Raw genomic sequence first — 27,983 nt, forward strand, 5'->3', positions numbered from 1 at the left:
ATAAAAAAAGAGAAACTTCATTTTAAAAAAATGTGATGTGGTGCCTTCATATGGGGCTCACTTGTCTGGGCCCTGATTGCCTGACTAAGCTGGTATTAATATTTTAAATAGAACATGAAAGCATAGTGTAGTATTGCATGCAACTAAAATGATTATCTGTGAACAAGAAAATTGTTAGAAAATCAAGTATCATGTCACTGAAACAAATTAGTTGATCCAAGACAACAAAGAAGACTAGGTCCTAAGACTATCGCCAATTAACCAACTTTCAACCAAAGCAACTGTTAAAATTAAATTATTGAAAATACTTAAATTCCGTAAGAAAAAAAAGTAGGCAATTTGAAGAAACTAACGAAAATAAACAACCCAAAGATTCATTAGCATTCAAACTTTAAATTATTATGTATAGACTGCAAATAATTTTAAGATTCAAGCTAGAAGTATTTAATGATTGTAGAAAAAAATAAAATGAATATCCTCCAGGTGAAACAGAATAAAAATGTTGGGTTGCAAAAAAGCAGAAATATTAAAAAAATAATTGCATTTTTATTGTATAGAAATGTTATTAAGCGGCACTGAGATAAGATAATGATTATAATTTTAATATATCCTTATTTTGTAATACAGAGTTTTACAATCATATTTATGACTTCTTTTAACAACAAAACTGCAATTTCATTTTTATCTTTCAATAAGTTAAAAAACTAATTCTTAACTTAACAAGAGAAGAACTTTATATACACAGGAATGAGTTAGATTTTTAAATTTAATGATGTAGTAACTTAATGAAAAATAAAAATCTAAAAATACAAAAGGAAAATACAATATTTAACAAAAACAATAATGAATCAAATTAAGCAATATAGGTCAAGTGACATCTATTTGTTTGGTTATTAATAATGTCCTTCCATCGACGATAGGATTCTATATGTTGCCTACTATATTGTATGTATTTAATTTTAGGGTCATCTAACTTCTTTGAGTCTTTCAGAGCAGTTTCAATAAAAGGTGGCAGGTCTTGAGGATCAGAAAGTAATAAACAATCATTAATGACTCCCAGTAAATACTGATTTTCTAAAGCAGCAGACACTCTTTCCTTATCAGCAAGCTGTTTATTAACTGCAACAAAAAATACACAAAATAAATACTGAGCGATTTTAGACATGATATTTGGCACATTTTTTAAGATTTTGTTTAAGAACTAATATTTATGAAAAATGGGGCTAGATTTAGCATATTTTATCATTTAAACTTGGATGTCTATATAAGAATAATATTAACAACCAACAGTGGGGGATCCAGCTGGGGGGGGTCATAGGGGTCATGACCCCTCCCCAAAAATTGAAAAAAAAAATAAAAATAATAATTTTTTTAATAGTTTACAAAAGAAATAAAATATTTTAAAAATTATTTAAGGGGGCTGATACACAAAGGTAGGTCAGAAATATTGATTTTTTTTCGTCTAATTATGTTCTTCACTGTTTCAAGAATCATAATCCAAAAGATTAAAACGAAATTCGCCATAGTTTCATCGTAAACATTATTTATAGATGTTGAATACTTGAATTATTTATGTATTGTTCTATTGTTCATTATGAAAAAAATAAATGAGAAGACTAGCATTAAAAACCATAGTTTTTTTTTCAAAAAAAATATTTTAAAAAAATTTTTTCTTATAAAAAAATTTATTGTGTGTGTGGGGGGGGGACTGATTCTATGACCCTCCCCAGGAAAAATTTCTGGATCCCCCCCTGACAACCAACCTAGAAATAAGAATGTATAAATAGAACACTTGATATGCTTCTATAGCAGAATACCCTCCAATTACTATGGAATTTTTGTAATTTCAAAAAGTATTTTTCCCAGTGGTAAAAAAGGTAATGTATTAATATTTTTATAAATTGGAATTTGAACTTTGAAGTTTGCCTACCACTAATAATAAATAATTTAAACAGATAAAGGGTCAGATAGACATGTGATCATGCTCTTCAGTTCTAATAAACTAAATCCTCTAATAATAAAAATCCAACTTTAAAAATCTAGCTTTTGTTCCCTACAACAGGAAAAAATATTTTTCTCAAGCCTCAAATGTTAGAGAGTTTGCAGAAGACACCTGCCGCTGAAGAAACGACAACATGTGCAGGCAGCCACAAACAAATGCAGGATACTAAAAAAAAAAAAAATTAAAAAAAAGGGGGAGAGACTTCTTCCAATTTTCACATGTTAAGTGCAGAACATAATAGTTCCAGTGGATGGCCTCAAACATACTAATTAACTAAAGCTAACTATTAAGTTACAAATTGGCTTTTTAACTTCTTCATTTATAAACCAATAGATCCTATTGTTTATTTAACCTTGTTAATTAAAAGTTGCTATAGTTAATCTAATAATAAAAAAAGGCAAAATAAGCATTTTTTCAAATTGTAGACCAACATCTGTGCTACCCCAAATAACCAAGATAGTTGAAAATATAATTAAAGACAGACTTTTTTCTAATTTGTATAACATTAACTTTTCTCTAAAAGCCAGTATGAAAATTTATCCATTTCAAACACTGAGGAAGCATATTACAGAGCTTGCTGCAAACACTTTGATTTTTACAATTCTTATCTATCATTCAACATTCATTCTTGCCTGTCATGCAACATGTTAAAAAAATCATTAGGGTTAGTGTGAGGAAAGAGATCAGAGCTTATAAGAGAGAGAGGAAACTTTTCAGAAATTTCAACTTTCATATTTTTGACACTTCTATAATAACAGACATTTATTTCGCAGAAAATCTAAAATAAGAATACTTTAAGAAACTGAAAGTGTGAAGTACAAAAAAAAAGAGCAGTTTTTCAAAGTTTTTAAAAGCTTTAAATACAGTTTTAAAATTGAGGAATTTTTTTAAGGATTTTAATAACTTTATGAGTCCAGAAAAGAACATGTATGTCCTTTACTATGAATGCTCATTTCTTTAACAGCATCCAAGTTTTGAGAGTTGTTCATCTGAAATGTAAATTTGGAACAAATTTTTTTAATAAAAAAATCAAATGTTCTCTACATTTAATGACTACGGTGATTTCAACGCACCTACTCTTTACAAACCTAAAAAAGATGGGTAAAAACAAAATCTATTATTTACTGTCAAATTATTTACATGCCATTATTGCCGTACCTTGGATTCTTCCTTAAATGAACATTAAAAAATATTTAAATAAGCATACTGTGACATCAAGTCACAAGTTTAATTTAATTTTGGTACAATTTTGTTAATTCCTGTTACAAATCCTTATTTCCTGATATAATTCCTCTCGCCCCTTAATCTGTAGTGCAATGGGGACTTTCTCCCCCTGACGTTACATTTTACATTCCTTTCGTCCAACCCTTTTTCGTAGAATTTTACAGATGGTTGTCGGCATCTTTGATATCAGCGTGCCTTACAAGATCGGAGATGTGTTTCTTAACCGTAACGCTTGAAAAATAATTGTGGTAACATCTCAACTTTCTAAAAATAAGTAATTTAACTTTAAGCAAGTGGATAAATATCGGGGCACAAGAGACGCTCGTCGCATTCAAAAATCATTTTCATGCAGCTCTCCGCTAAACGGAGTTTCACATTTTTTATTTTTCTCCCTCCTCCCCCTGAGGTCGGAACATGGCGTCAACACCGCCATTGCTGATGGTCATGGCTGCACTTACATTTTAAATGTAAAAAAAAAATACTTTACATTTTTCTTCAAGAAAGCCATCTGATTTATCTAAAATAACAGTGATTGCAGCTTCCCTTTTTGTCAAATGATGAAATTCATCAGAGTTTGTGTTGGCGTGGCGTCATCGGCTGTCATGAACTTCCAGCCTCTCCCATTGACTCGTTCTGTCTAAACGAAAACCTCGAAAGTAATGAACTCCCAGCCTCTCATATCCAGTACCTTCTCCATACGCCTGCTGTGTTTTCTTGACTGCATGATGTTGAATGAAGTATAACAGAATAAATTTGAACTTTCCACCTCACCTGAACCCTGGACTTGTTTTCTTTTGACTTTTTGTTTTTACAGCTGTGCTTTGGTTGAAAAGATGTCCCCCAAGAATTAAATGATAAGGTATGATTTATTTACTTCAGTTTTTTATGGGTTAATCCAACAATCTAAAATGTACTTCTGTTTACTAGGGTTTTATTGCGACTCCCTATGTTCGCCATTATAATTTTTGTAATCATGTGCCATTATTTAACGTTTTGCTTGTTGTCAGTTGATTCATTATTTAAAAATTAATTTAATGTTTAGCCTTTTTCTCATTGATTTTTTTATAAAATTTTTAATAGCTAGCAGTTACCGGAGCATCTATGGTGCCGCAACTTTAAGGTACTGCTATGTTGTTTAAAATTTAAAAGTATTGGATCATGAATTTTTTTTCATGTTAAAGTTTTGTATGTAGTGATTATTTCTTACAATATACAAAAAAAAATTTTAATAAGTTTTCTTGTTTTGAATTAGGCAATGAAATATTTATTTCAATAGTTTTTAGTTTAATAATCAACTTAACAATAATAAATTTTACAATACAATCAATTTTAATAAATTGCAATTTTGTTGGGTAACTGATGGTCTGCTTTGGTTATTTATAATTTTTTTATATAATAATCAAATTGATAAGTTTTTTAAGTTGAGTAATCAATAATTAATTTTCATAATTTCTGTAATTGAATCAGACAATTGTTTTGTAATAGTGATTAAAAATGATAACTATTGTGATTAGGATGATTAATATAAGTATTTTTGATTAAATAATAAATATTAATTGGAGTTGGTAAATAATGTTTCATATAACAACTTTATACTAAGATTCCTTTTATTCTATAAAATTGATGTTTACATAAAATAGTTTGGATACAAATTTCACAGCAATTGGTTAAAATAATAATTATTATTTAAAATTTAGTAAATTTTATGTGAACTAAAATTTTGCTTCATATGCTTTTAAAATAGGTCATGTTTGATAATTTAAATGATATTTTTTTTAAAATTATTTTGTTGAGGGGTGTTGATTTCTATTAGTGTATGACTTATAATGCAAAAAAAGATAAAAATTCATGAATTTAGTTTTTTTTAATTGATAAATACTTTGATTGTGATATTTGGTATAACAATTTTTCTTAAGGTTTAATGTTGAAATGTTTAATAATATTTTCAAAATATATGGTAGTTTGTAGTAATTGTTGAATTTTTTATATTATATTTCTTATTTCATATGTTGCTTTGTCTAGGTAAATAGTAATGTTGTTAAAGGTAATTATCAACTCATAATAACATGTCCAGTAGACAAAATTTTTAGTAAATGAATTCCATAGTTACCCGGAGTAAGAATAACTTAGTCTCTAATTCTAATTTGGTAATTATGCCTGATAATTTTCACAATATCACCATCCCTAAGGCTTGTCCTTATAATTTGACAAATAATTTTTTTGACAATAATTTTTGTAATTAACTAATTGATATGTGTGTGACGAGTGGGCATCGTTGTGTGTGATGCTGGTCGTCGCATATCCGTGGAACAGCTTCCCTTTTTGTCAAATGATGAAATTCATCAGAGTTTGTGCTGGCGTGGCGTCATCGGCTGTCATGAACTTCCAGCCTCTCCCATTGACTCGTTCTGTCTAAACGAAAACCTCGAAAGTAATGAACTCCCAGCCTCTCATATCCAGTACCTTCTCCATACGCCTGCTGTGTTTTCTTGACTGCATGATGTTGAATGAAGTATAACAGAATAAATTTGAACTTTCCACCTCACCTTAACCCTGGACTTGTTTTCTTTTGACTTTTTGTTTTTACAGCTGTGCTTTGGTTGAAAAGATGTCCCCCAAGAATTAAATGATAAGGTATGATTTATTTACTTCAGTTTTTTATGGGTTAATCCAACAATTTAAAATGTACTTTTGTTTACTAGGGTTTTATTGCGACTCCCTATGTTCGCCATTATAATTTTTGTAATCACGTGCCATTATTTAACGTTTTGCTTGTTGTCAGTTGATTCATTATTTAAAAATTAATTTAATGTTTAGCCTTTTTCTCATTGATTTTTTTATAAAATTTTTGATAGCTAGCAGTTACCAGAACACATACTTAATAAACTAAGAATAAATGTGGTTAAGTTTTTTTTATTTAAAACAAATATCCTTTACTTACTAGCATTATAAGAATTATGGTATCCTGGAGGAATACGAACATCCACCTAAACAAATGAGACATAATAACCATTAAAAAAATCAATTACAGATTTTTATCAATAAATTGTTTATATTTCTCTAGTCAAAAAAACACTAATTGAATCAGCATTTATAAAAAAAAAGAAAGAAAAAGATGACGCTTGGTGGCTGAGTAGTAGCGCTTGGCGCTCCTGTGCCACAGGTCGTGAATTCGATCCTCAGGTTGGGCAAGGTTGACTCAGCCCTTAATCCCTTCAGTGGGTCGATAAATGAGTACCAAGCATGCTTGGGAACTATACACTGAGGGTTCCGTGCTTGGCTTTTACAACAACGTTTTCTTAGAGGTTAAAAAAAATTTATAAAAGTAAATAGTTGATAATTTGAACTTTCTCTTTTAAGAATAGACACTTTTTTTAATATTAGATGTGCAAAATTAGCTGGGCAGATAATCAGATAAAAATAACATTAAAAAAGTCTCAAATTCCAAAGAAAATTAATCTGATTTAATAAAAAAATTATAAAACAAGGAACAGAATTGACTAAGTTTCTTTAGTAAAAACATTTTTAATTTAAAGGAAAACAAATTTAGTCTGCTGGTGTTCTTTTCAAACACTATTAATATTCAAATTTATCAATATTTATTGTTTATTATTCTCACCAAGTTGTTGTTTTTTTTTTTTAATTGCCTTTGTATTTTCAACAACTAGTTTGGTGTGCTTATTGAAGCAAAATAAATATTTAAGTATTGGAAAAACAACAACAAGAAAGAAGCAGAAATAAATGTCTTATTGATATTTTTTTCAACAGATTACAAAAACAGATTGAACATTTTTAACTGATTGAAAAATATATATACTTTTGAAAAAGGAAACAAAATTTGTTTCCTTCGATTGTAACAAAACATCCAGAAAACAAACATTTCCAGCAAACTGACATCTAGTTAATGAGACTTAATACTGTATTTAAAAATTTGTAGACTTAAATCAATGATTTCTTTAAATGGAAATCAAGTGATTTATGTAAATCATTGTATTTAAGTTGCAATTTAAATCATTATATAAATTAAGAGATTATAAAGCAATGATTCATTGTTAACAAAAGCATTTTTGTACGAAAGTACAAAAAAGTTAGCACTTATATTTAAGATGACTTTTCTGGGAATGATAAAACAATTTAAAGCTAAATTTCAGCTGCTTTATGGAAAGGAATGCTTCAATTCAGTCAATATAATGGGCTTACAATTTTACAGCAAGGATAGAATGAAATTTAATATGTAACTTAATATGTCAGTTGTTATATTTGAAGGGTTACTGAAAAAGGAGAGCATTATAATGAGCAACTGCTGAAGTGGAATTTTATTCAAGGTGTAAGTGGAATTTTATCTAGGATAGATTATAATATTTTTCAATAATAAGTTAAAGCAAATTACATAAAAAGCATAAAATATTTATTAATATATGTAATTATTATGTGTACAATGGTTACACATATAGAATTTTTACCTTAAGACAGGAAAACCCATGTGTCCTGTCCAAAACCAGTTTAGGACGTCCAAAACCCTACCCCTGATAAAAGTACTTAAATAACTTCAAATAAGCAATCCATTATGTTCTTTAATGATTCAGACATCAAACAACTTTTTTGTTTGGACAATTAATGTCAAAAATCAAAAATTTTGGTCTAGAAAATTATAATTTATTATAAATAAAAATTGTCCTGCATAATTAAATGAAAACTATTATAACAAACTCAAATTTAGTCAAATAATTGTACTAACCATTGATAATAATTTAATTAAATCCTCTGATTGATTAATTAAAGAATTAAATAAAAAATGATTTAGACAATTTATATTTTTTGTAATTTCTAATTAGTTTACCTATCAAGATATGTATTATAATCATAATTTATAGACAATGCTCATGTACAGGCTAATTTAAAAATAACTTTGCCAACATATGACCCGAAGATCATGTATTTGACATCAAAATAATATTGCTATCTTTGTAATTTCCTCTCTATTTTTAATGGTTTTTATCACACTCTCTTGTTACTGGTGGTCACAAAAAATGTCAATGCTCGGTAAAAACCAAGCATCTTAATTTCTTGAGATAGAAATATTGTTTCAAGTTCTTTAATGAAATGATTAAGATTCGACTAAAAACGACTGTAAACGAGATTCGACTGTAACCATGAGAACTGTTCAATTGTTTTCAACATCAATCTTGACCTGTGTGCAAGGTTTTACTCTATTTACTCAAACAATACACTATCTAGAAGGTCATAGGTTAGCAAAATTATTTTATATTTTACATATAAGCATTAACAATTATTGAGAATCAAACAGAATTTCACAAGTTTTGGTCACACAATTATTGATCACCAATTTAGTTTCATTTAAACTAAAAAATCTGTCATAATTATGGCATAAAAGGATTAAAATCAATATTTAGATTAATAACAATTAACAACACATAGTTATTATTCATTTAAGCTGAATAGTTATATAGTAATATATATCAAATAATAATGCCTGTTAAGTACAAATAGTACCATGCTTTTTGATAAAGAAGTTAAGTTTCAATAATGTTGGCTATTTTTTTCATACATGATATAATAGGCTTACCTTGAAAGATATTGGCATTAGTCTTAAAAGATGGACTTTGATAGCCAATCCAATCAATGTTGCCATGCTACAATGAGGAATGGTAGGCTTGAATTCCACCAGACAAATTTTAGAATCTTCATTGAGCTATAAATTAGAGACACAAACATTACATAGTTTTATACAAAGATCTTCAAATGAATGACTACTTTTTAAAGGTTAAAATTTTAGCACATAAACTAAGAAAACCTTTCTAGAAGACCGTCCAAGTTCGTTAATGTACAAGAAGTTTTCTGACCACCACCCTAAAAAGTACCTTATCAGGAATTATCAGGACTTTTGAGAGTCTGGGAAATAGACTTCCTGATAATAAGTCTTTAAGATAAATAACTAAACATGTATTTTTCAATGAAATATTATGAATAAATGAAAATTAATGTCACTTTTAATACAATAAAGTTTTGTTACTAATTAAATGACATTGAATGAAATAAAACTTTAGCTACTTGCAACTGTGCTACCATATCTTACAAAAAAATACCAATAATTATAGAAGTTTTTATAAACTGCAAGATATTATTGTTAAAAAATTATCTCCAGAAAATGGTTACCAAATGGTTCAGAATTACACATTACAAAACAATCATCACCTCACACCAGTAAAATGCTCTTTTTGTTAAAATACTAGTAAAATGATCATTTGTTAAATTGATCAGCTGTCTAATTTCATTCTAAATAGATTTTAAAGTATTCAATAGGTTCAGCCTGAACTCACTATTTAAGTTGGGATAAGTAGATTTTCCAAATAAAGCTGCTATGCACTTTGAAAGGCTCTTAAAAGATGAGATAATAAAACAAGGTGAAACTGACAAAAAAGAGAATTCTTCCTTAGTAAAAATAAAAAATAACAACTAAAATTATAAGTATTGAACCCATTACAGCCAAAAGCAAAGTAATATCTAAGCATTACCAAAAACTACAAAATAAATCAATCATATGCATGAAACAAAATAATTTTGGAAATAAATAGAACCTATCCTAGTATAATTTGACCAAACACCCTGGTTTTGACAGGATGGGAAATTATGATTCACCCACCTCATTGGGTGCCATAATCTTAAGAAAATAAATAAATAAAAAACCTAAACAACCTAAGGAACAACTGATTCAGGAAGCCAAAATGAAAATGTTGTTTTCTAAAAACAATAGAAAATACAAATTTCAAATGAAAAAAAAAGGATGGGAAAACAAGGCCGGATTATCTATAACCAAAAAGCCCTTAGATTTTAGAACAAAAATGTGAAATACACTCTCTTAAAGTAGGATAACAAATCTAGTCACATTACACGCAATATCACATTAAATAACAAACCAGTATTTAACGAATTTCTCTTTTCTCCACGATTAAAATGAAGGCAAAAAACCTCTAACTAATAAAATAAAAGACAACAAATGAATTATTCCGATTGTAGAAATATTTTTTTTTCTTAATTAGTGTCATAAAAATTATGGATTGTTGTCGTTGCTTATCCTCTTGAACCCGTTGACCTGAAGAAAATCAAACACCAAAAGAGGAGTAGAGTAAATGTCCTCCCAGAGAAGACCAAGACAGTTCAGGATGTGATCGGCTGAAGCCCGGTGTAGATGGCATTTAGGGCAGATGGGGTGGATTTTAGTTCCATCGGAAAATAGAAAACCATTAAGATGGACGGTAGCTAGGCGGGAGATGGTGGTGTAGACTCTCCTTTCAAAGGGAAGGGTCAAAGAAGCTCCAGGCTTATTTCCCTTGTACCAATGGTTGGATTGTTTTTCAAATGATTACAGTATCCATCCTGTTGGGAACATAAATGGCTTTCTTTTGTATTCATTAATTTTAGAAATGGGGGTCTCAGTTCAGCCCTCATAGGTGCATATGAATAACAATTGAGTGTAACATGTAAGAATAGGAAATTCCTTTCTAATCTCTCCTATTCTACAATAACAAAGAAGTGAAGTCTACTGGACTTCTGTGAGGACAGGAAATTCTTTTCTTATCAATCCCTTTCTATATTCCATAGAAGAAAGGTGTGTTGGACACTCTTTTTGTAGAACATTAAATTTGTACGAGTTTGTGAAACATAATAGATGAAAACTAAAACGTTTTTTGTCGATTGAAAAGCTTAACATTTTATGCAAGTTTGACAAAAACGTTGAACAACAAAACGCTTAAGCAGAACAACTCAAAAATCTCTGCATCAATTTTAACTACAATTGTTAAACAATGAGAAGAAATTGAAAAAGCCTCTGTAGAATGTGATGAAAAAGTATGTAAGAAAGTCATTGAAAGTCATCCCTCTTTCTGTTCTTGAGTCTGATATAGTGGAATGGTTCAACATTGTTTAGCGATCCTTTGATCAAAGAAAAAGTCCTTAAACTAACTGAAAAGCATAACATTAAAGACTTTTCTGCATCCAATGGTTGGATCAACCATTTTAAAAAAAAATACGACATAGTCTAAAAGAAAGAGTGCAGAGAAAAGGCAGATGTAAATGAAAATGTAGTATGAGATTGGAAAAAGTTACTCAACCTAATTGAATGATATTCACCATCCAAAATTCACAATACAGATGAAACAGAGTTGTTTTATGACTTAGAGCATGAAAAACACTCTGTAACAGAAATGAAAAATGTTTTGGCAGAAAAAAAATCAAAATGAGGATCACTTGCAGTTAATGCTGATGAAATAGACAAGTTAAAGCCATTTGTGATACAAAAAGCAGCACAGCAGAGATATTTTTAAAAATTAAAGACTTTACCGACAAAGTATGCAGCAAACAAACAAAAAACCTGGATGACTTATTTTCCATTCACAGATTTTTTGACGTCATTAGATAAGTCTATGAAGATACAAAGAAGAAAAATTATTTTTTTATTGATCAATGTCCCACCCATCCTACGATTTTCAATCTAAAAAATTGATTGAGGAAAATTACAGAGCGGGATTTCCTGGAACAAGAGTGGAAAATGAGGAAATCCTCTTTACATTTGATCTTTCCGAAATCAGATGGAAAGAAATTGCTCGTGTAATAGATTTTAACGATACGTCACATGTGGTGACGGACTATATATCTATGCAACTGAAGTTAATGAAGTAGATTTATTAAAACAATGAATAGCAACTCTGACACTGAAGTTGATGATAATGAATCTCCAGTGAAAACTGTTACTTTTTCTGATGCATTGTTACTTATTCTGATGCACGGTTTGGAAACAGTGAAAACCTAATGCAGCAAGATGTAAATAACAGAGTATTTTCTTCTCTTTATGATGTTGAAAAGAACTTTTTAAAGTAAGAAATATAGAAAATAAGCAAACTTTACTCACAAAATATTTCAAATTAATCAGTACTGTAGATCATTCACTGTATTTTAAGATCCTGATAAAAAGTGTAGAATTTCTATTTATTTTGTGCATTTGCTTATTAGACAATATTTTTTTTTGTTTCGTCACCCCCCCCCCCTGATATTACAAATTATCCCCAATTTAGCAAATAATATTTTCGGTCCCTATTAATTTGTAAAATCGGGGTTCCACTGAATTTTTAAAAAGCTAAAAGTATGAGTTAAGAATGCACACGAGGGAAGAGGGGTAAAAAGAGTGATTCTTCATCCCCTGAAAATCCCATAAACTAAAATTTATAATTTTTTTTTAAATGGTAGGAAAAAAAATATTTTAAATAATGGCGAATTTCCATTTTGAAATAAGGATGCTGCCAGGTATGATCAGAAATTGAGAGCAAAAGTTTTATTCTTAAAATTAATATGATATCATGAATTTATGTGTTCATATGATACAACTCAAAAAATATACACATATATATTTTTACACAAAATCAAAAGAATGATTTTTTTTGTAATACATACTATATTTAATTTCAATAAAGGATGATTTTTAATAATCATTTAGTTTAAATGTTATGATAAAAACTTTTAGTTTATTAGCATTAAACAAATTTTGAAATTATAAGAGAAAATTTCGGATGTGCACATGAAATTTTATTCCCTGAATATCTTAAAGTATTCAAACACAATTTTAGAAATAAACTAGAGAATATTTTTTCAAACTGACTCCCATCTGAAATAATATCTGTGGATAACTTTGGTATTATTAACAAAACATTACTTTTCACAATTAATATATAATCACAATATGGAAGAAGATATTCAAAGCTATCCTTTCAATTATTTTACAATATACAGAAAATAACTCATTTAAAAAGTATAAATGTACACATTATCAAAATAATTACCTAAAAAATTTAAATTTGTCAAATTGAAAAGAAATTCAATAACACATGGAATTGCCCTATGTTTAGTTTAAGATCAATAAATTAGTAGAATTTTTCAAATAGTAAAAAAAATAGTTTTGCAATAACACTAAATTTTTCAAATAAGTATTAATGCCACTAACGAATGGATGACTGAATGTACAACAATAACAAACTTCCAAAAACCGGAAGAAATTTAAAAAATTTCCATAAAAGCTTTGCACAACTTTAAAAAAAACTTTCATAACATAAATAAAGTGTAAAGCTTGATATGTTTTCATTGTTATTTCTTATTTGGCTATATTAGTGTAAAATATTGCCATTGTTTATCTTTTAGATATAATCATAGCATGCTTGCAGTCTGAATTCATTTGTTTATTTTGTTGAAATTTCAATTAAAAGAACATGTTATATTGTAAACACTACAAGTACAATAGCATTGGATGGCGCACTTTTTCAATCACAAAAATTAACCGAAAGTAGTGACTCGGAAGTCATACGATGAATTTTAAAATTTTTAGTCAGTTAATAAGTAATTATTTCAGAAATATTTTATATTTGATTTACGGAGTGAATGGACTTGGCAAGTAAGGCAACCAATTTTGTGAAAGTGAAGGCACATATCATTCATCTAATTTATTTAATTATTCAAAAATGAGATCAATTCAAAGAATTTCACATTTATAATATTCGTATGAATTGCATTTTGCATAATAATAACTTACTTGGATCAATTCCAATTCTACAACACCAAGCTCTTCCAAGGACATAGGATGTTCTGGATCTTTAATGTCTCGAATAAAATTTTTAAGCCATTAAAGACATAACATATATCATTTTTCAACAATTTAACTCTATAATTACTTTAAAAAATCAAAATGTCAACAGAGTGTTCTGTGATGACTGCACCTTTTTAGGATAATTCATAAAATTAAGCAACACTGGGGTTAAAAAAAAACTTCAAATATTGACCAAAAACTAAGATATAAGACCAAAGGAGGGAATAAAATAAAAAACCAGTTTATTTGTTTAGTGTGGGGTACGAAGTACAAAACATTTTTTAGGATATACATCAAATATATTACAAATGCAGATATAATTAGTTATATATGTATAAATTTCCCTGTTTTTAAAGCACAATTTATGAAATCTAATGTGCCTAAAAATAGAACATAAAGGTATAGTACTCTTCTTTTCAGTTATACATTACCAGCAGTATTAAAGTTCATATAATGGAGTTGTTACACTACTAGAGAGTCGAAATTGTGTTATCAAGATATAACATAGATATTATTATAACATAGGTATCCTGGTGTGAATTAATATGAAGAAGTTAATGTAATAAGGTTAATTGATGTTACCTGAAAATTTTATTTTTACTGTTAGTAATATGTTTAGTTTATCTTTTTGTAACATTCATTTAAAAATAATCTTCATTATAATCTAATAATTTTAAGTTTAAAATATATTTTTCTTTTATTAATTTTAAGTTTAAAGATTATTTTATTTTAAATTTGTTTTATCTAATTTCAATCACTTCATAGTTCAAAGCATATTTTTCCTCCTTTTTTTTAAGTGTTTAAATAACTCAACAGCAAAATAAAAATTATTTATTTAGTGTGCACAGTTCATACTCAATTTCTAGGGGGAAAAAATCCCTGAGTTTCTTTCTGAATGAGTTTCTTGATACATACAATAATGTAATACATTATGAGATTATTGAACGACAAAATACAGTAGTAAATTATTAAAAGGGTGAAAAATTTAATGCCATCCAGATCGATATAAAATTACTACCCTTCCTATGTAACATGTGATTGCATTATACAAAATAATGATACACCTACAGATCAAATAATTGACTTGAAATTTTTTTAAAAAAACATTTACTATTAGTTCAAGTCCTAAATAAAAAAATTTCACTAAACAACAGCAGCTAAAAAAAAAAACTAAGGGAAATAAATTTTTACTAAATTTCTATAGGAGTTTTTCATTACATACAACAACTGCAATCAGAGACAAGGGACACATTCAAAATAAAAAAAACTAACATAAATTTTTTAGCAATTGAATTTAAGTGAAAAAAAAAATTAAAAAAGAAAAGAAGGCTTAAAATCTTTTTTCTTTTCTTGTTTTAAGCAAAAATTTTCATTTCTCTGAGTCTTCAGGCTGATTTTAAATCTCCATAGCCTCCTAAGTTCTTAAGGTTTTTCCAAAGGCATATGACCCCTGACTAAGTTATGCCAAAATTTCAATATTGTTGTTTTTCATGAGTTATTTTACTAGTTTTTTTCTTTTTTTTCTTTTTCAGTTTTCATCTTAATAAGACACCTCTTTTAAATATCATATAATTTTGAGATTACAACTATTTTCTTTAAAGAATCTCCTTAAAATTATGCATACTTGGAACTGAAATGAAATATCTTACTAGGCGGTGAACATATGGATATGTTAATCTGATGTCACCAAGGGTAATTCTTCACAAAATTTTTAACAATTTTTTCTAAACAAAAAGTGCCTGACTCAATTGAGCAAAGCAAGACAATTAGGCAAAGAATTAGGATATTTCCAGCTGTATAAAATATATTTGATCTTCGTGTCTATCCATACATGCCTCCTTCATTTTACATTCTTAAAGAGAATATATTATCCCTGTGTTACAACATTTTAAATCATTTAATATGACTAATTAAACTCAGCACATATGTTAGATTTTATGTCCAAACCCTCCATTCAAAAAGTCACCATCTGAATCCAAAAGGATGTATAATAAAGAAGAACATCTTAAAAAAACTATTAAAATTATTGCATTGCTAACATCTGGTATAATGGAACTGGAATAGGTTTGCTTACAGCATTTCAACTTTATTCTCAAAATTAGAAGGTTTAGACAATTTCAATCATCCTTTGCTCTTATTGATTGGTTCTCATAACCTTTGGTCAAATCTTGAAAGTATTTTTATCTTTTGTCATTTAAATAGTAAGATGTGACTCCAAATGTACTTAGACCCTTGACATTACTCTTAACAATGATTTTAAATAAATAAATATTTATAAGAACACTTATAAAAAATACAGAATTAAATAAAATAATACACATTGATAGCACTTAACACATTTTAAATGAATTTTGAATATTTTTTATATTTGCAAATTGCTCTTTTATATGAGGATTTCCTTTTTTGTATATTTTAAAATCATAATTATATAAGTAAAAGATAATCAGCTATTCCGCTTTAAGCAGCTTATATAGCATAAATATGCTAAAATTCAATGATGGGTTGCAAAAATGTTAAAATTTGACCAAGGAACAAATAATTCTCCAGTGACAAAAATGGAAAATAAAAGAAAAAAATGGCATACTAGCACATTTATGTAGACAAAATAAACTAATTTTTTTTTCCATAAAAAACAGAAGGAGCAAATGAACATAATTTTGAGTTGAATTGGTATAGAAATCCTGGATTTAATTATTTGGAGAATCAATTAATAACTGCATTTTATTTTATAATCATAAAATATTTTCTATGTACTTATATCTTTAAAGTAAATATTTTTAGTATTATAAATAGGGATCCACTATTAGTCAGAAAGAAACTGGAAATTCAGAAATCCTGGGTTCAATTTTCGTACATTCCGAAATACGAAATCAATAATAATTGTGTAAATGCAGTATTGCGGAATCAGTAATACTGTATTTACACAATAAATATTGGCTACAAAGCTAGCTCTTTTTTTCTATAGTTTAAAGCCATATTATTAATCAGTGACCAAAACTTGTTTAATTTTAGTATTTAAATAACAAATGGATTTTACACTCTATTTTTTATTGAAATATAAGCAATTTTAAAATATTTTATAGCATATTTTAGTTATTAAATATCTTTTAAAGTACAAAAAATTGTGTGTTACAAAACATTTTTGATCTATAACCTAGTTTTGAAAATTATTTCATCATCTTTATGATTTAATTGTTATGATTTAATTTTTATTTACGTGGTGGTGTGGTTTGTGTGTGTTGTCGATCCCGAGAGCAATGCCGGCGGTAGCTTAGCTACTGGTAGGGTCACCCAAGCCGGACAGGTCGGAAGGGAGACACCAGACCAAGAGGAACACCCTGGTCCTCCAGGTTGGGGGTTGGGCATGGGGCTAACAACCCCATCCTGTAAAAAACAAATTGTTACGAGGTCTCAAGAAGATAAATACCCGGACAATCTCTGTAGACGACTTGGAAAACGGCGTAAGGACATGATTATCGGAACCTGGAACATTCGAACTCTATATAAAAATAAAGGGTTACAACTACTAACTGACGAAGTGGATAGATATTCTATTGACTTACTGGCCATGCAGGAGATGAGATGGACTGGTGATGGCATCATAGAAAAAAGGAAACATACTATATTCTACAGCTGCGATATCAAAAAGCACGTCTTTGGAACTGGTTTTATTGTGGGAAAGCGCATTAAGCACTTGATTACTGACTTTGTGGCCAAATCCCCTAGACTGTGCAAAATTAGGCTGAGCGGTGCTATATTTAATTATAGCCTAATAAATGTTCACGGACCAACAGAAGATAAAGATGATGATGAAAAAGAAGCCTTCTATGAGGAACTTGACGACCTGTACTATTCCTGCCCAAGAAATGATGTCAAGATTATACTCGGGGATTTTAATGCGAAAATCGGCAAGGAGCATGAATTTAGACCTACAATCGGAGGACACAGTCTTCATGGCGACTCAAACGACAATGGACAAAGGGTTGTCAGCTTTGCCGCCGAACACAATATGGTGGTATCTAGCACCCTCTTCCCACACAAGAGAATACATAAAATGACATGGAAATCCCCAGATGAAGAAACATTCAATCAAATTGACCACCTTCTGATTGATAGTAGACACATGTCAGATGTCCTAGATGTCCGCTCATACCGTGGAGCGTGCTTTGATTCTGATCATTACCTAGTCAAAGCCAAATTAAGGGCTAGAATCTCCAATGCACGTAAATCTAATGGTAAACGACTTGAAAAGCTCAACTGTGATAAATTTAAGGAGGCGGAGATCAAACACACATATCAATCCCGGCTATCAGACGCTCTTAGAAGTAAGAACATCTACTGCATTGAAGACATTGATGAAAAATGGAGCGTGTTCTCTAATACTGTTGTTGAAACAGGCAAAACTGTTGTGGGTAACGTTGGGAAAGCAGAGAGAGTGGATTGGTTTGACGCTGAATGCCACGTAGTTACCCAAAAAAAGATTGATTCATACCAAAAAATGCTTAGTAGAAAGCACTCAAGACTCTCCGTAGAAGAGTACAGGGCCGCTAGAAAAGAAGAAAAGAGAGTCCATCGGACCAAGAAAAGGAAATTCCACGAGGATCTACTGCGAGATGTTGAACATCTCAAAAGATCAAATGAAAGCAGAGCTTTCTATCGTGAGATCAACCTTGGTCGCAGAGATTTTAAACCTAGAACAGCTCTCTGCAGAAATAAAAACAAGGAAATACTGAGTGACAAATCTAAGATAATGGAAAGGTGGAAAGAACACTTTCATGACCTACTGAACATTGATCACCCACCAAGTGCTTCCAACTTCTCTCAAAATACCAATCAAGAAATGATCGATCCACCATCACTTGCTGAAGTTGTGGAAGCAATAAAAAAGTTAAAAAACCATAAGGCCCCTGGCCCAGATACCATTCCACCAGAATTACTAAAAAATGCTGGAGAAGATGCAATTAAAGACATCCACCACATTATGCTATCAGTGTGGGAGACTGAAATACTTCCCAAGAGTGGAAGCTCAGCACTGTCTGTCCTCAACTGCTCTAACTATAGAGGTATGAGCCTCCTTTGTACTACCTATAAGATCTTCTCTAATATTCTCTTCACCAGACTATCTTTATATGCCGAAAACATCATAGGGGATTACCAGTGTGGATTTCGCAGGGATCGTTCCACAATTGAACAAATATATAACCTGCGGCATATTCTTGAAAAGACTAAGGAATTCCAAATCAATACACATCACCTTTTCATTGATTTCAAAACAGCGTATGATAGCATTAATAGAGAACTGCTTATCGACGCTCTGAGACATTTTAACATTCCTGAAAAACTTGTGAAACTAATATCCCTTACATTAAATGACACCAAATTGAAAGTCAAAATACAGGGAAACTTATCTGAACCTGTTGAAATAAAAAATGGCATAAGACAGGGCGACGCATTAGCATGCCTTCTTTTCAATCTTGCTCTTGAGAAAGTAGTAAGAGATTCAGGAATTAACACTAGAGGAACTATTTTCTCAAAATCTGTTCAAATTATGGCCTATGCTGATGATATTGATATCATAGCAAGAACCCCTAAGGACCTAAAGCAGGCATTCCTGGACCTGGAAAGAGAGGCCAAAAAAATGCACTTCTCAATTAATCAGAGTAAGACAAAGTATATGCAATGTATCAACTATACCGATACCTCCACGCACATCGAGATTGGAGAGTATAAATTTGAAAAGGTGAGCTCTTTCACCTACCTTGGCTCTGAAATCAACTCCGAAAACTCAATTTCCACAGAAGTAAGGAAGAGAGTAACTGCAGCCAACAAGTGCTTTTATGGCATTAGAAATTCCTTAAATCTGACAACATTAAAAGAGACACCAAGTTGCTAATATATAAAAGCCTAATAAGATCAGTTCTCACCTACGCATCTGAAACCTGGACCTTGTCCCAAGCTGATGAGAGGACCATCGCTGCTTTCGAGAGGAAGATACTCCGGTCCATTTTTGGTGGTGTGTGTGACAAGGGAGTGTGGAGAAGGAGAACTAACTTTGAACTCTACAGGATATTCAGAGAACCGGACATTCTGAAGTACCATAAGATTCAGCGCATGAAATGGGCCGGACACATTGTAAGAATGAATGATGACAGAACAACTAAAAGAATCTTTTTGGCAAGGAATACTGGAGCTAGAAAGAGAGGCAGACCCCGACTGAGATGGGCGGATTGCCTCCAAAGGGACTTTACCACAATCAAGGTCAGAGACTGGAAAGCCGTGGCATGCGGAAGAAAGGACTGGTGCAGTCTTCGTGAGAAAGCCAGGGTCCACCGAGGACTGTCGAGCTACTGATGATGATGAATTTTTATTTAATAATAATTGAATAATGGTTTTTTTTATTATTATTTGCTTCAAAATGTGATGATTTTTTTCAACAAACTGTGCACCTGTTAAAAGTAATTAATGCACATAGCATTTGTATATAATTTGAAAAAAGTAATAGGAGTTTAGAGCTACAGCAGTGATAGTGTAAAGGAGTCAATTACACTCTTTTAATAATATCCATGCATGTATATATTGTGAAATTTATTATACTTATTTACCAGTAAAGTTATGATTTCTCTATTTCTTTTTCAGTTTCTTTTTATTTTCAAGTTGCCTCTGGAATTGAAAAATGAAATTTGTGAAGATAGTTAAAGTTTGATTGCACAAAATAAACTGGTAAGTTTCTTAAAACAAGTATCTTTCCACAAGTTCATCTTTCCACAATGCAATAAAAGCTGATTATTTTTGCTCCCATGTGATTAACATGTATTTCTTGTGCACGGCATTTTTTAGTTACTAGTTTTATTTTAAATATGAAAAACCACGATTAAAACCGTCAATTGTCAAAAACTTGTTAACCCTGCACAAAAACCTCAAATGTTGAAGGGTATGTTTTATTTGTTTGAATAAACATCGTTTACAAGAAAAGAGCAAAATTCGTGATTGTATAAGTATGGAAAATTTAAAAAATTTATGTCTACAAAAAGCTTAAATTTATGTTTGGTCAAATTTAATTGTTAACTATGTTAAGGCTTGCAAAAATATTAACAATTTAAAATATTTTAACTGAATAAAATAATAAATAATTAAAATACTAAACTGAATTATAAACTAACTGAACTGAGGGATTAACAAGTTTATCAGGGGTGCAAAAAGCACCTATTGTTTAAATGAAGGATGGGGAAAAATGAATGACGAAAGTTTAGAAAATTAAGTTAGAAAGGATTGCTATGATGCCGCAGACACATATATTCTATTATAAACAAACATCAACTCGAGTTTTTACTCATTCTATCAGTTTATAAAATAAATTTATTACAATTTTTTTTTCTCTTTTTTTTTTTTGCAATTTCAACTGTTTTTAAGAAACTTCCAACTTTTTTCTTTTATAATTATAAGTGTGGATTAATTTTCGTGAAAAGTCTACAATGTGCAATAGTTAAAAGTAAGAACAAGGCTAAGTTTAACACAGAAAAGAAAATTTTAGTGCATCCTTTCAATGATAAAATGTACAGGACTATATGGTAGAATACTTGAACATCACTTTTCTTTCCATCTTACTTTTCACTTTTTAGATATTTCACAGTATATAGCATATCTGCTATAGCCATAAGTAATTTTTTTCTCGAGTTTATTCATTTTAATGGTTTAAAAACATTTAAGATAATATAAAGCGGTTGCTTTTTTCACAGATTTGACTGCTTATTGGTCATTATTACTACAGGGAAAATAGTATAAGCTTTTTTGATGCAACAACCATTGTTTGAAAAAAAAAATTTTAAAAATCTTCAGAGCAAGAGTTAAGAATTATTATTTTTTCTAGGTGTTTAAGAATAAAAACAAACTTTCCTAAAATGTGAACGAACACTAAAAAGACTAAAATGAAACATTTAAAGTATGCAATCAGATATTTGAATTTAATACATAAACTTAAATTAACAAGACTTGATGTCCGGGATATTTAATAACAATTCGTTGCAAATAGTAACCATTTACCATGGTCCTATTAAATCTGACTATTATTTTACTTTCATGAGGCATGTGACCATTCTAAAAATAAAAAAAAAAACAAGATTTTTTACAAAAACCATAATTTTTTGAAACTTTGAACAGATATAAAAAAAATTCACAGAAAAAGGATATCAAATATTTCTCGCTCATCGAATAATATGTGCGATTTATTAAAGTCTTCTTCTGTAAAAACTCTGTCTGTTTTACGTCCATACATGTTAGGAAACTCATTTTGGAGCATTACAGCCATAGTAAAACCCAAAACAAGAAATGAACTATAACATACAAACAATAATTAAAATATTTATAAAAATTATATTAAAAACAATAAGTTGAACAAAATTATTTTGATAGCGTGGGGATTTAATTATGGACCATGTCAACCTTCATCTATCAAAAGGTACCTTGTGATATAATCAAGTTAACATATCTTATATACTAGTGATTTGGTATTTAATATTTATAGTGGTAGTTACGCCACATTACTCCCCTTTCAGAATTTTATTTGTGATAGAATTCGATGAACGGATACCACTAGTTGATTCATGCTGTTTATTTATATATAACATTTTTGCTCATTATATTTTTTTCTTCATTTTTTTTAAAGCATTTAGCTAATTTTTTTTTTATATATATATATAGCATTCCGCTCATTTTTTTTCCTACATTGTTTATTACCGAGAGACATTTACTTCACCGGATCTTTTTTTTCTTTGAGTAGTTTTTATACTAAGCAAATCAACTGTTTAATGTGGACCATCCATCATGTTAGCGAGTTCATATATAACAATTCTCTATAATAACAATATAAATAACAATTCTCTAGTATAAAATATACTAGAGATCTAGTATATAATATATTAGTATATAATATATTAGTATATAATATACCTCTCTAGCATATAATGCAATATAAATAACAATTCTCTAGTACATAGGACATGTTAACTTGATTCTATAAAGAGGTACCTTTTGATAGATGAAGGTTGGCATAGTCTTAAATTAAATCCCCACAATAAAAATAAAAATATAGATCAAACAATTCCTGCTTATCCACCAAAAGGAATGGCATGACAACTGTAAATTAATAAACTGAGAAATTTCCCTCAGTCATCATTACAACTTCAGTTAAAAATTTTTGTTCTTTCTTTCTTTTTAATTTCTACCTGACTCTTGGTTAACATAAAAACTTGTTAACTGTTTTTTGCCAAACAAACTATTTTGTAGTAATGGAAAAAGTTAATTGCAAATAATGTTTTACAGTTTTGCATTCATTATTTTTATTGTATGTGTTGACTGGAAACATTTTAACATAAAGTTGATAAAGGTAAGTATAATTTATTTATTGACTAATAATTGTTAAGCCTCCAATTTGGAATGATAATCATATTCTAAATAAAAAAAATGTGAGGAGAAAATACAGTTAAATGAGGAATAAATCAATACCTGATGGCAACCAAAGAAATCTTACTTTTTTTTTAACTAAGGAATCATACCTAGTGATTTCTTGGGCAGTAAAAATGTGCCAACTATAATAGGAAAAGACTTTAGACTATAATATTTATATGCTATAAAGAGAAGGATTAGACCTTCACATTCTAGATTTCAATCCTCATGGTTCAAGGAGGTGGTTTTTATGCCAATTAATAAGTACAGATGATATTTACAGTACCCTTCCAAATTATTAGGGACACTCAAAATTTCTAAAAAAATTGTCATTTTTCAAAGTGTCATAGCTTTTTCAAAAATGAATCAATTTTCATAAAAATTTCAGGATATCATGTTCAGGTCTTCTACTTTCACCTAAAAATTATTAATTTAATTTATCTCAATTTTTTGTAAAAATTTGCACATTTGAACAAAGCAATTTTTTTTAAAAAAGAAATGTCAAGTCTGACAAGTTGCTACTTTGCAACAAACTTTTTTGCATAAAAACTATTAATTACACATTAAAGTACAAGTCATTAACCTTAAAAAGCGCTAAAGTAAATGACTTTATGATTCTTTGTGACTGAGACATGAGATTTTGAAAATTTTTTGTCATTTATAGTGAAAACAAAATTATTGTGAATTCGAAAATTATGTAGTACAGTAGAAGTCCGATAATCCGGCACGTTCGGGACCGGTTCGGTGCCGGACTGCCGAAAATTCCGGTCTATCGGGCGGTAATTATAAGAACAATTAGGTTAATAATTAAACTACAAATACAGTATGCAAATATTACATACAACAAAGTTTATTTTACATTTCATATAATGTATGTACACGTACTGTAAAGCATATTTCACTTAGATTTAAAAAAGTCACGAATGTCTTTTTGTTTTCTTGACTTTTGGCGTTTAGTATAAAATTTATTTCTAATGATATGGAAATCAATAATTTCTGAAGCACTGTAGCTAGTACTAGCCTCAGCAAAAGAGATAAACTTATTTAGTGATTCTGCAGCTTCTGCCCAACTGATTTTTTCCTTTTCTTCCGTTTCGGCATCTGAGTCACTTTCTTAAAGATTTCGAGTAGGCTGAGGGTCTACTACAATGTTGATAATGTCCTCATCGGTTAGTTCTTGTTCAACAGGCTCATTCTCGTTGATTAGAAGCCACTTCTCTACCTCATCTTCAGGCAGGTTTTTCAAGGGATTGTCAGCACATCTAACGACATCCAAAACTTTGGTCAGAGCGTCTTGATGGTTTTCTTCATCAGTCTGTAGAGTTAGGTCAGATGCAGGGTTTGCAGCTGGTCAAAGTTTTCTCCAGCATTTTTGGAGTGTTGTATTTTTTACCTGGTTCCAAGACAATGCAATAGTATAGACAACATCTTTTACTGTAAACTTTTTTTGAAAATCAGTCACGTCACAGTCGGAATTTAACAGGCCTTGAATAAAAGACCTTCTATGAAAGCATTTAAAATTTTAACTAACCCCTTGGTCCATGGGTTGAATCAAAGATGTTACGTTAGGTGGGAGCGGAGTAGCAACAATATTTCCAGAAACTAACTCATCTACTGGCGGGTGGACCTTGCAATTGTCCAAAAGAAGGATGGCTTTTGTATCTTCTGGTAGACCAAGGCTTTTGAAGGATTCCTTGACCTCAGGCACAAAGTGGGGAAAAAACCAGTCTTTAAAGAGGGCGGCAGTCATCCACGCATTTGATTGAGCATCGTATTGGACAGGCAAGTGTGTAACATTCTTAAAAGCCCTGGGTTTTGCAGATTTACCCATCACAAAAGGTGTCACTCGGTGGTTTCCAGACGCATTAGCACATAGCAATGTTAATTTTTGTTTTTTTAAAAATCCTTGGCTGCCTTTTCTCCTCCCTCTAGCTAGTGTAGATGTTGGTAAACATCGCCACAATTATTAAATCATTATCAGCCACGATTTTCTTAAACTCGTCTTTGTATTTTTCTGCAGAGTTTTGATTTGCTGAAAGTGTTTCTCCAGTTACATCAAGTCTTCGAATTCCATGCCGAAACTTAAAGTTTCTGAGCCAACCATCAGAATAATTACATTCACTTTCAGCAACTCCTAAATCTTGGCCGAATTTCTTTGCCTTTTCAACAATCATTGGCCCTGTTACCGACTTTCCTTCAGAACGTACCACACTAAACCATTTGAACAATACACTATCTAGGTGTTCCAGTTCCAAAACTTTTTACAAAAACAAATATAATAAAAAAAATCTTAATATTTTGTAACATGTCCGTTTGCTTGTATAACTGCGCTTATTATTCGCGGCATACTTTCAATACAAGCTCTTGTGTTTGCAATAATATCTGGGCTATTCCAGGTTTTTTCACCAAAAATACTGCCCCAACTCACTTTTCACTGTACATGACAAAAAATTTTCAAAATCTCATATCTCGGTCAAAAAAAAAATCGTAAAGTCATTTACTTTAGCGCATTTTAAAATTAATGACTTGTACTTTAATGTGTAAATAATAATTTTTATGTAAAAAATTTTGTTACAAAGTAGCAACTTGTCAGACTTGACATTTTTTTTTTTTAAAAAAATTGCTTTGTTCGAATGTGCAAATTTTTGCAAAAAATTGAGATAAATTAAATTAGTAACTTTTAAGTGAAAGTAGAGAGCCTGAACATGATATCCTGAAATTGCGATGAAAATTGACTCAATTTTGAAAAAGTTATGACACTTTGAAAAATAACAATTTTTTAGAAATTTTAAGTGTCCCTAATAATTTGGAACGGTACTGTAAATTACAGAATTTCACACAAAAACATACAAATATGGATGGGAAATTATGGTCCCAATTTAAGAAAAAAATACACACACACGGGTCAATACAAGTTATACTTCTTCTGCGATGTTTTTTTTTAAAGTTTCTTGTGAGCCGCTCCCTCTAAGTTGCCAATATTTAGCGATTTTTTTTGCCACAGATCCAGACACTAAAATCTTCTTCTTGTAGCCATTAACGGGCAAATTTGAAAACATACTTTTTTTAAAAATTAAGCAAGCATAAAATCCATTTGGCGCCTTGACTATTGTAAATTGGAGTGAGGATATTCCTGCATCGTGATCTGTCGTGCCAACAATAATCGCCAAGGTGCCAAATAGATTTTAAAGTTGCGAATTTTTGTTTTAACAAAAAACATGTAGATGTTTGCCATGGGTTGCTTCCAAGTTATACCTTTCAAGTTGGTACCTTCTGTGAAGTTTTTTTTTTAGTTTCTTGCGAGCCTTTGCCAGAAGTTGCCAAGACTTAGAGATTATTCAACCACAGATCAGGATACAGAAATCTCTCTATTGGTGCAACAAATGGTTATACGGAAATATCCCCATAAACACTAATGCACCCAGATCAAGCAATGAATGCATATTATTGCAAAATACAACCGAAAACATTCAAAATGAAACAATAAACAAGTATACGTATGAACGCTAACTCAATAATAAAATATTGATTTTTAACAATTGTTGCACTTATTTTAGTTGTTGCACTTTCTTATGTGGTAGGTACTTAATTTACATCGCACTAGAGCTGCACAATGGGCTATTGGTGACAGCCTAGTAAACATCCCTGAGGATGATATGAAGACATGCAATAGCAATTTTGATCCTCTGCAGAGGATATGGCTACCCTGTTTTGGTAACCTGACTACCTGCGCGCGAAGTCGAGCACTTTATGGTAGAACAGTTTAACGGGGACCAATACCACTCACCCTCGGTCCCTTGGCAGGCTGATCAAAATTGTCATCCACCCGCTTACTGACCGCAACCAGTGATGCTTGATTTCGGCGCTCCACTGGGAACCGTGTCTTTACGATCAGTCCACTGCGGGACACCAAAATATTGAATAAAAATACTTAATACAGTCATCGCGATCGACGAAAAAATAATCGTCAATTTTTGGCTAATTCTAGGCATCTGCTCGCACGAAACTATAAAGAAACATCTTAGAAGGAGACCAACTCAAAAAATTATCTTTTTAAAAAAGTAATTTTGAAATTCACTGGGCTCCTTGGCAACTGTAGTTGATTCGAGACACTACGATACGGAAATATCTCCCATTCATCTACATCATGAAGTTAAATATTATCAAGCTTATTAATATACAAAGAAAATAAACCATAATTATCATTACATACCCACGTTGCTTCTCTTTGTTGATAAACAGTAAGATCTGTTTGCACTTCTGAGGCGTTGATATTCTCACTCAAAGTTAAACCGTTCAGCGAGTTTAACGTTCCTAATAAATGGTATTTTCTATACTAGGGTGCACTGCAAACTTTGTACCGCCTATACTTCCGGGTTACTGTTTCCGGTGTAATTTGAAACCATTTGGCCCACAACGTGATCGCAGCGATTTGAGACTCTCTTGAGTAGTAAGTATATCATGTATACGTATATTTGTTACCTGGTTATTATTTGGGTTTATGAAAGAATCTCTATAAGAATTGTCATTTGAAGCCTTGTCATTTCATGTCGTAAAAATCATCATTTGAAGAAAAGAATTGTAATAAAACACTTCTTACCTAGTCAACAATATACCAACTTGAAAATTTAAACCTGAATGATAATCCATCTCGCTACTCGAAGG

General features: G+C 30.4%; 1 protein-coding gene across 7 annotated transcripts; it reads right to left on the reverse strand.

Moving 5' to 3' along the window:
* Window positions 1-581: 581 nt before the first annotated feature.
* On the reverse strand, window positions 582-27,983 carry LOC107457559 (MIP18 family protein galla-2). Of its 7 annotated transcripts, none has more exons than XM_071188159.1 (7): window positions 27,532-27,616; window positions 23,404-23,461; window positions 22,063-22,207; window positions 13,824-13,901; window positions 8,814-8,939; window positions 6,168-6,213; window positions 582-1,119 (listed from the first exon to the last, which is right to left on the reverse strand). In XM_071188159.1, the coding sequence occupies exons 3-7, from the start codon at window positions 22,180-22,182 to the stop codon at window positions 854-856; spliced, it is 636 nt and encodes a 211-aa protein (XP_071044260.1). In that variant the 5' UTR covers window positions 22,183-22,207; window positions 23,404-23,461; window positions 27,532-27,616; the 3' UTR covers window positions 582-853. The 7 variants fall into 7 exon arrangements, with proteins under 7 accessions (XP_071044260.1, XP_071044262.1, XP_071044257.1 ...); XM_071188161.1 differs by having other exon boundaries at window positions 23,429-23,461; window positions 27,532-27,607; XM_071188156.1 differs by lacking the exons at window positions 23,404-23,461; window positions 27,532-27,616 and adding an exon at window positions 27,919-27,983.

The sequence above is a fragment of the Parasteatoda tepidariorum genome, chromosome X2, assembly GCF_043381705.1.
Source record: "Parasteatoda tepidariorum isolate YZ-2023 chromosome X2, CAS_Ptep_4.0, whole genome shotgun sequence".
NCBI classification, from domain to species: Eukaryota; Metazoa; Arthropoda; class Arachnida; order Araneae; family Theridiidae; genus Parasteatoda; species Parasteatoda tepidariorum.

What these genes read in the sequence shown, in the direction of transcription:
- LOC107457559 (XM_071188156.1), bottom strand. Translation starts at nt 27,968, where the DNA reads ATGGATTATCATTCAGGTTTAAATTTTCAAGTTGGTATATTGTTGACT. An exon ending in ATGAGCGAGAAATATTTGAT is followed by an intron (nt 13,902 to 22,062) that starts ATCCTTTTTCTG and finishes TGGCTTAAAAAT; the next exon opens with TTTATTCGAGACATTAAAGA. An exon ending in TAATGCCAATATCTTTCAAG is followed by an intron (nt 6,214 to 8,813) that starts GTAAGCCTATTA and finishes TCATTTGTTTAG; the next exon opens with GTGGATGTTCGTATTCCTCC.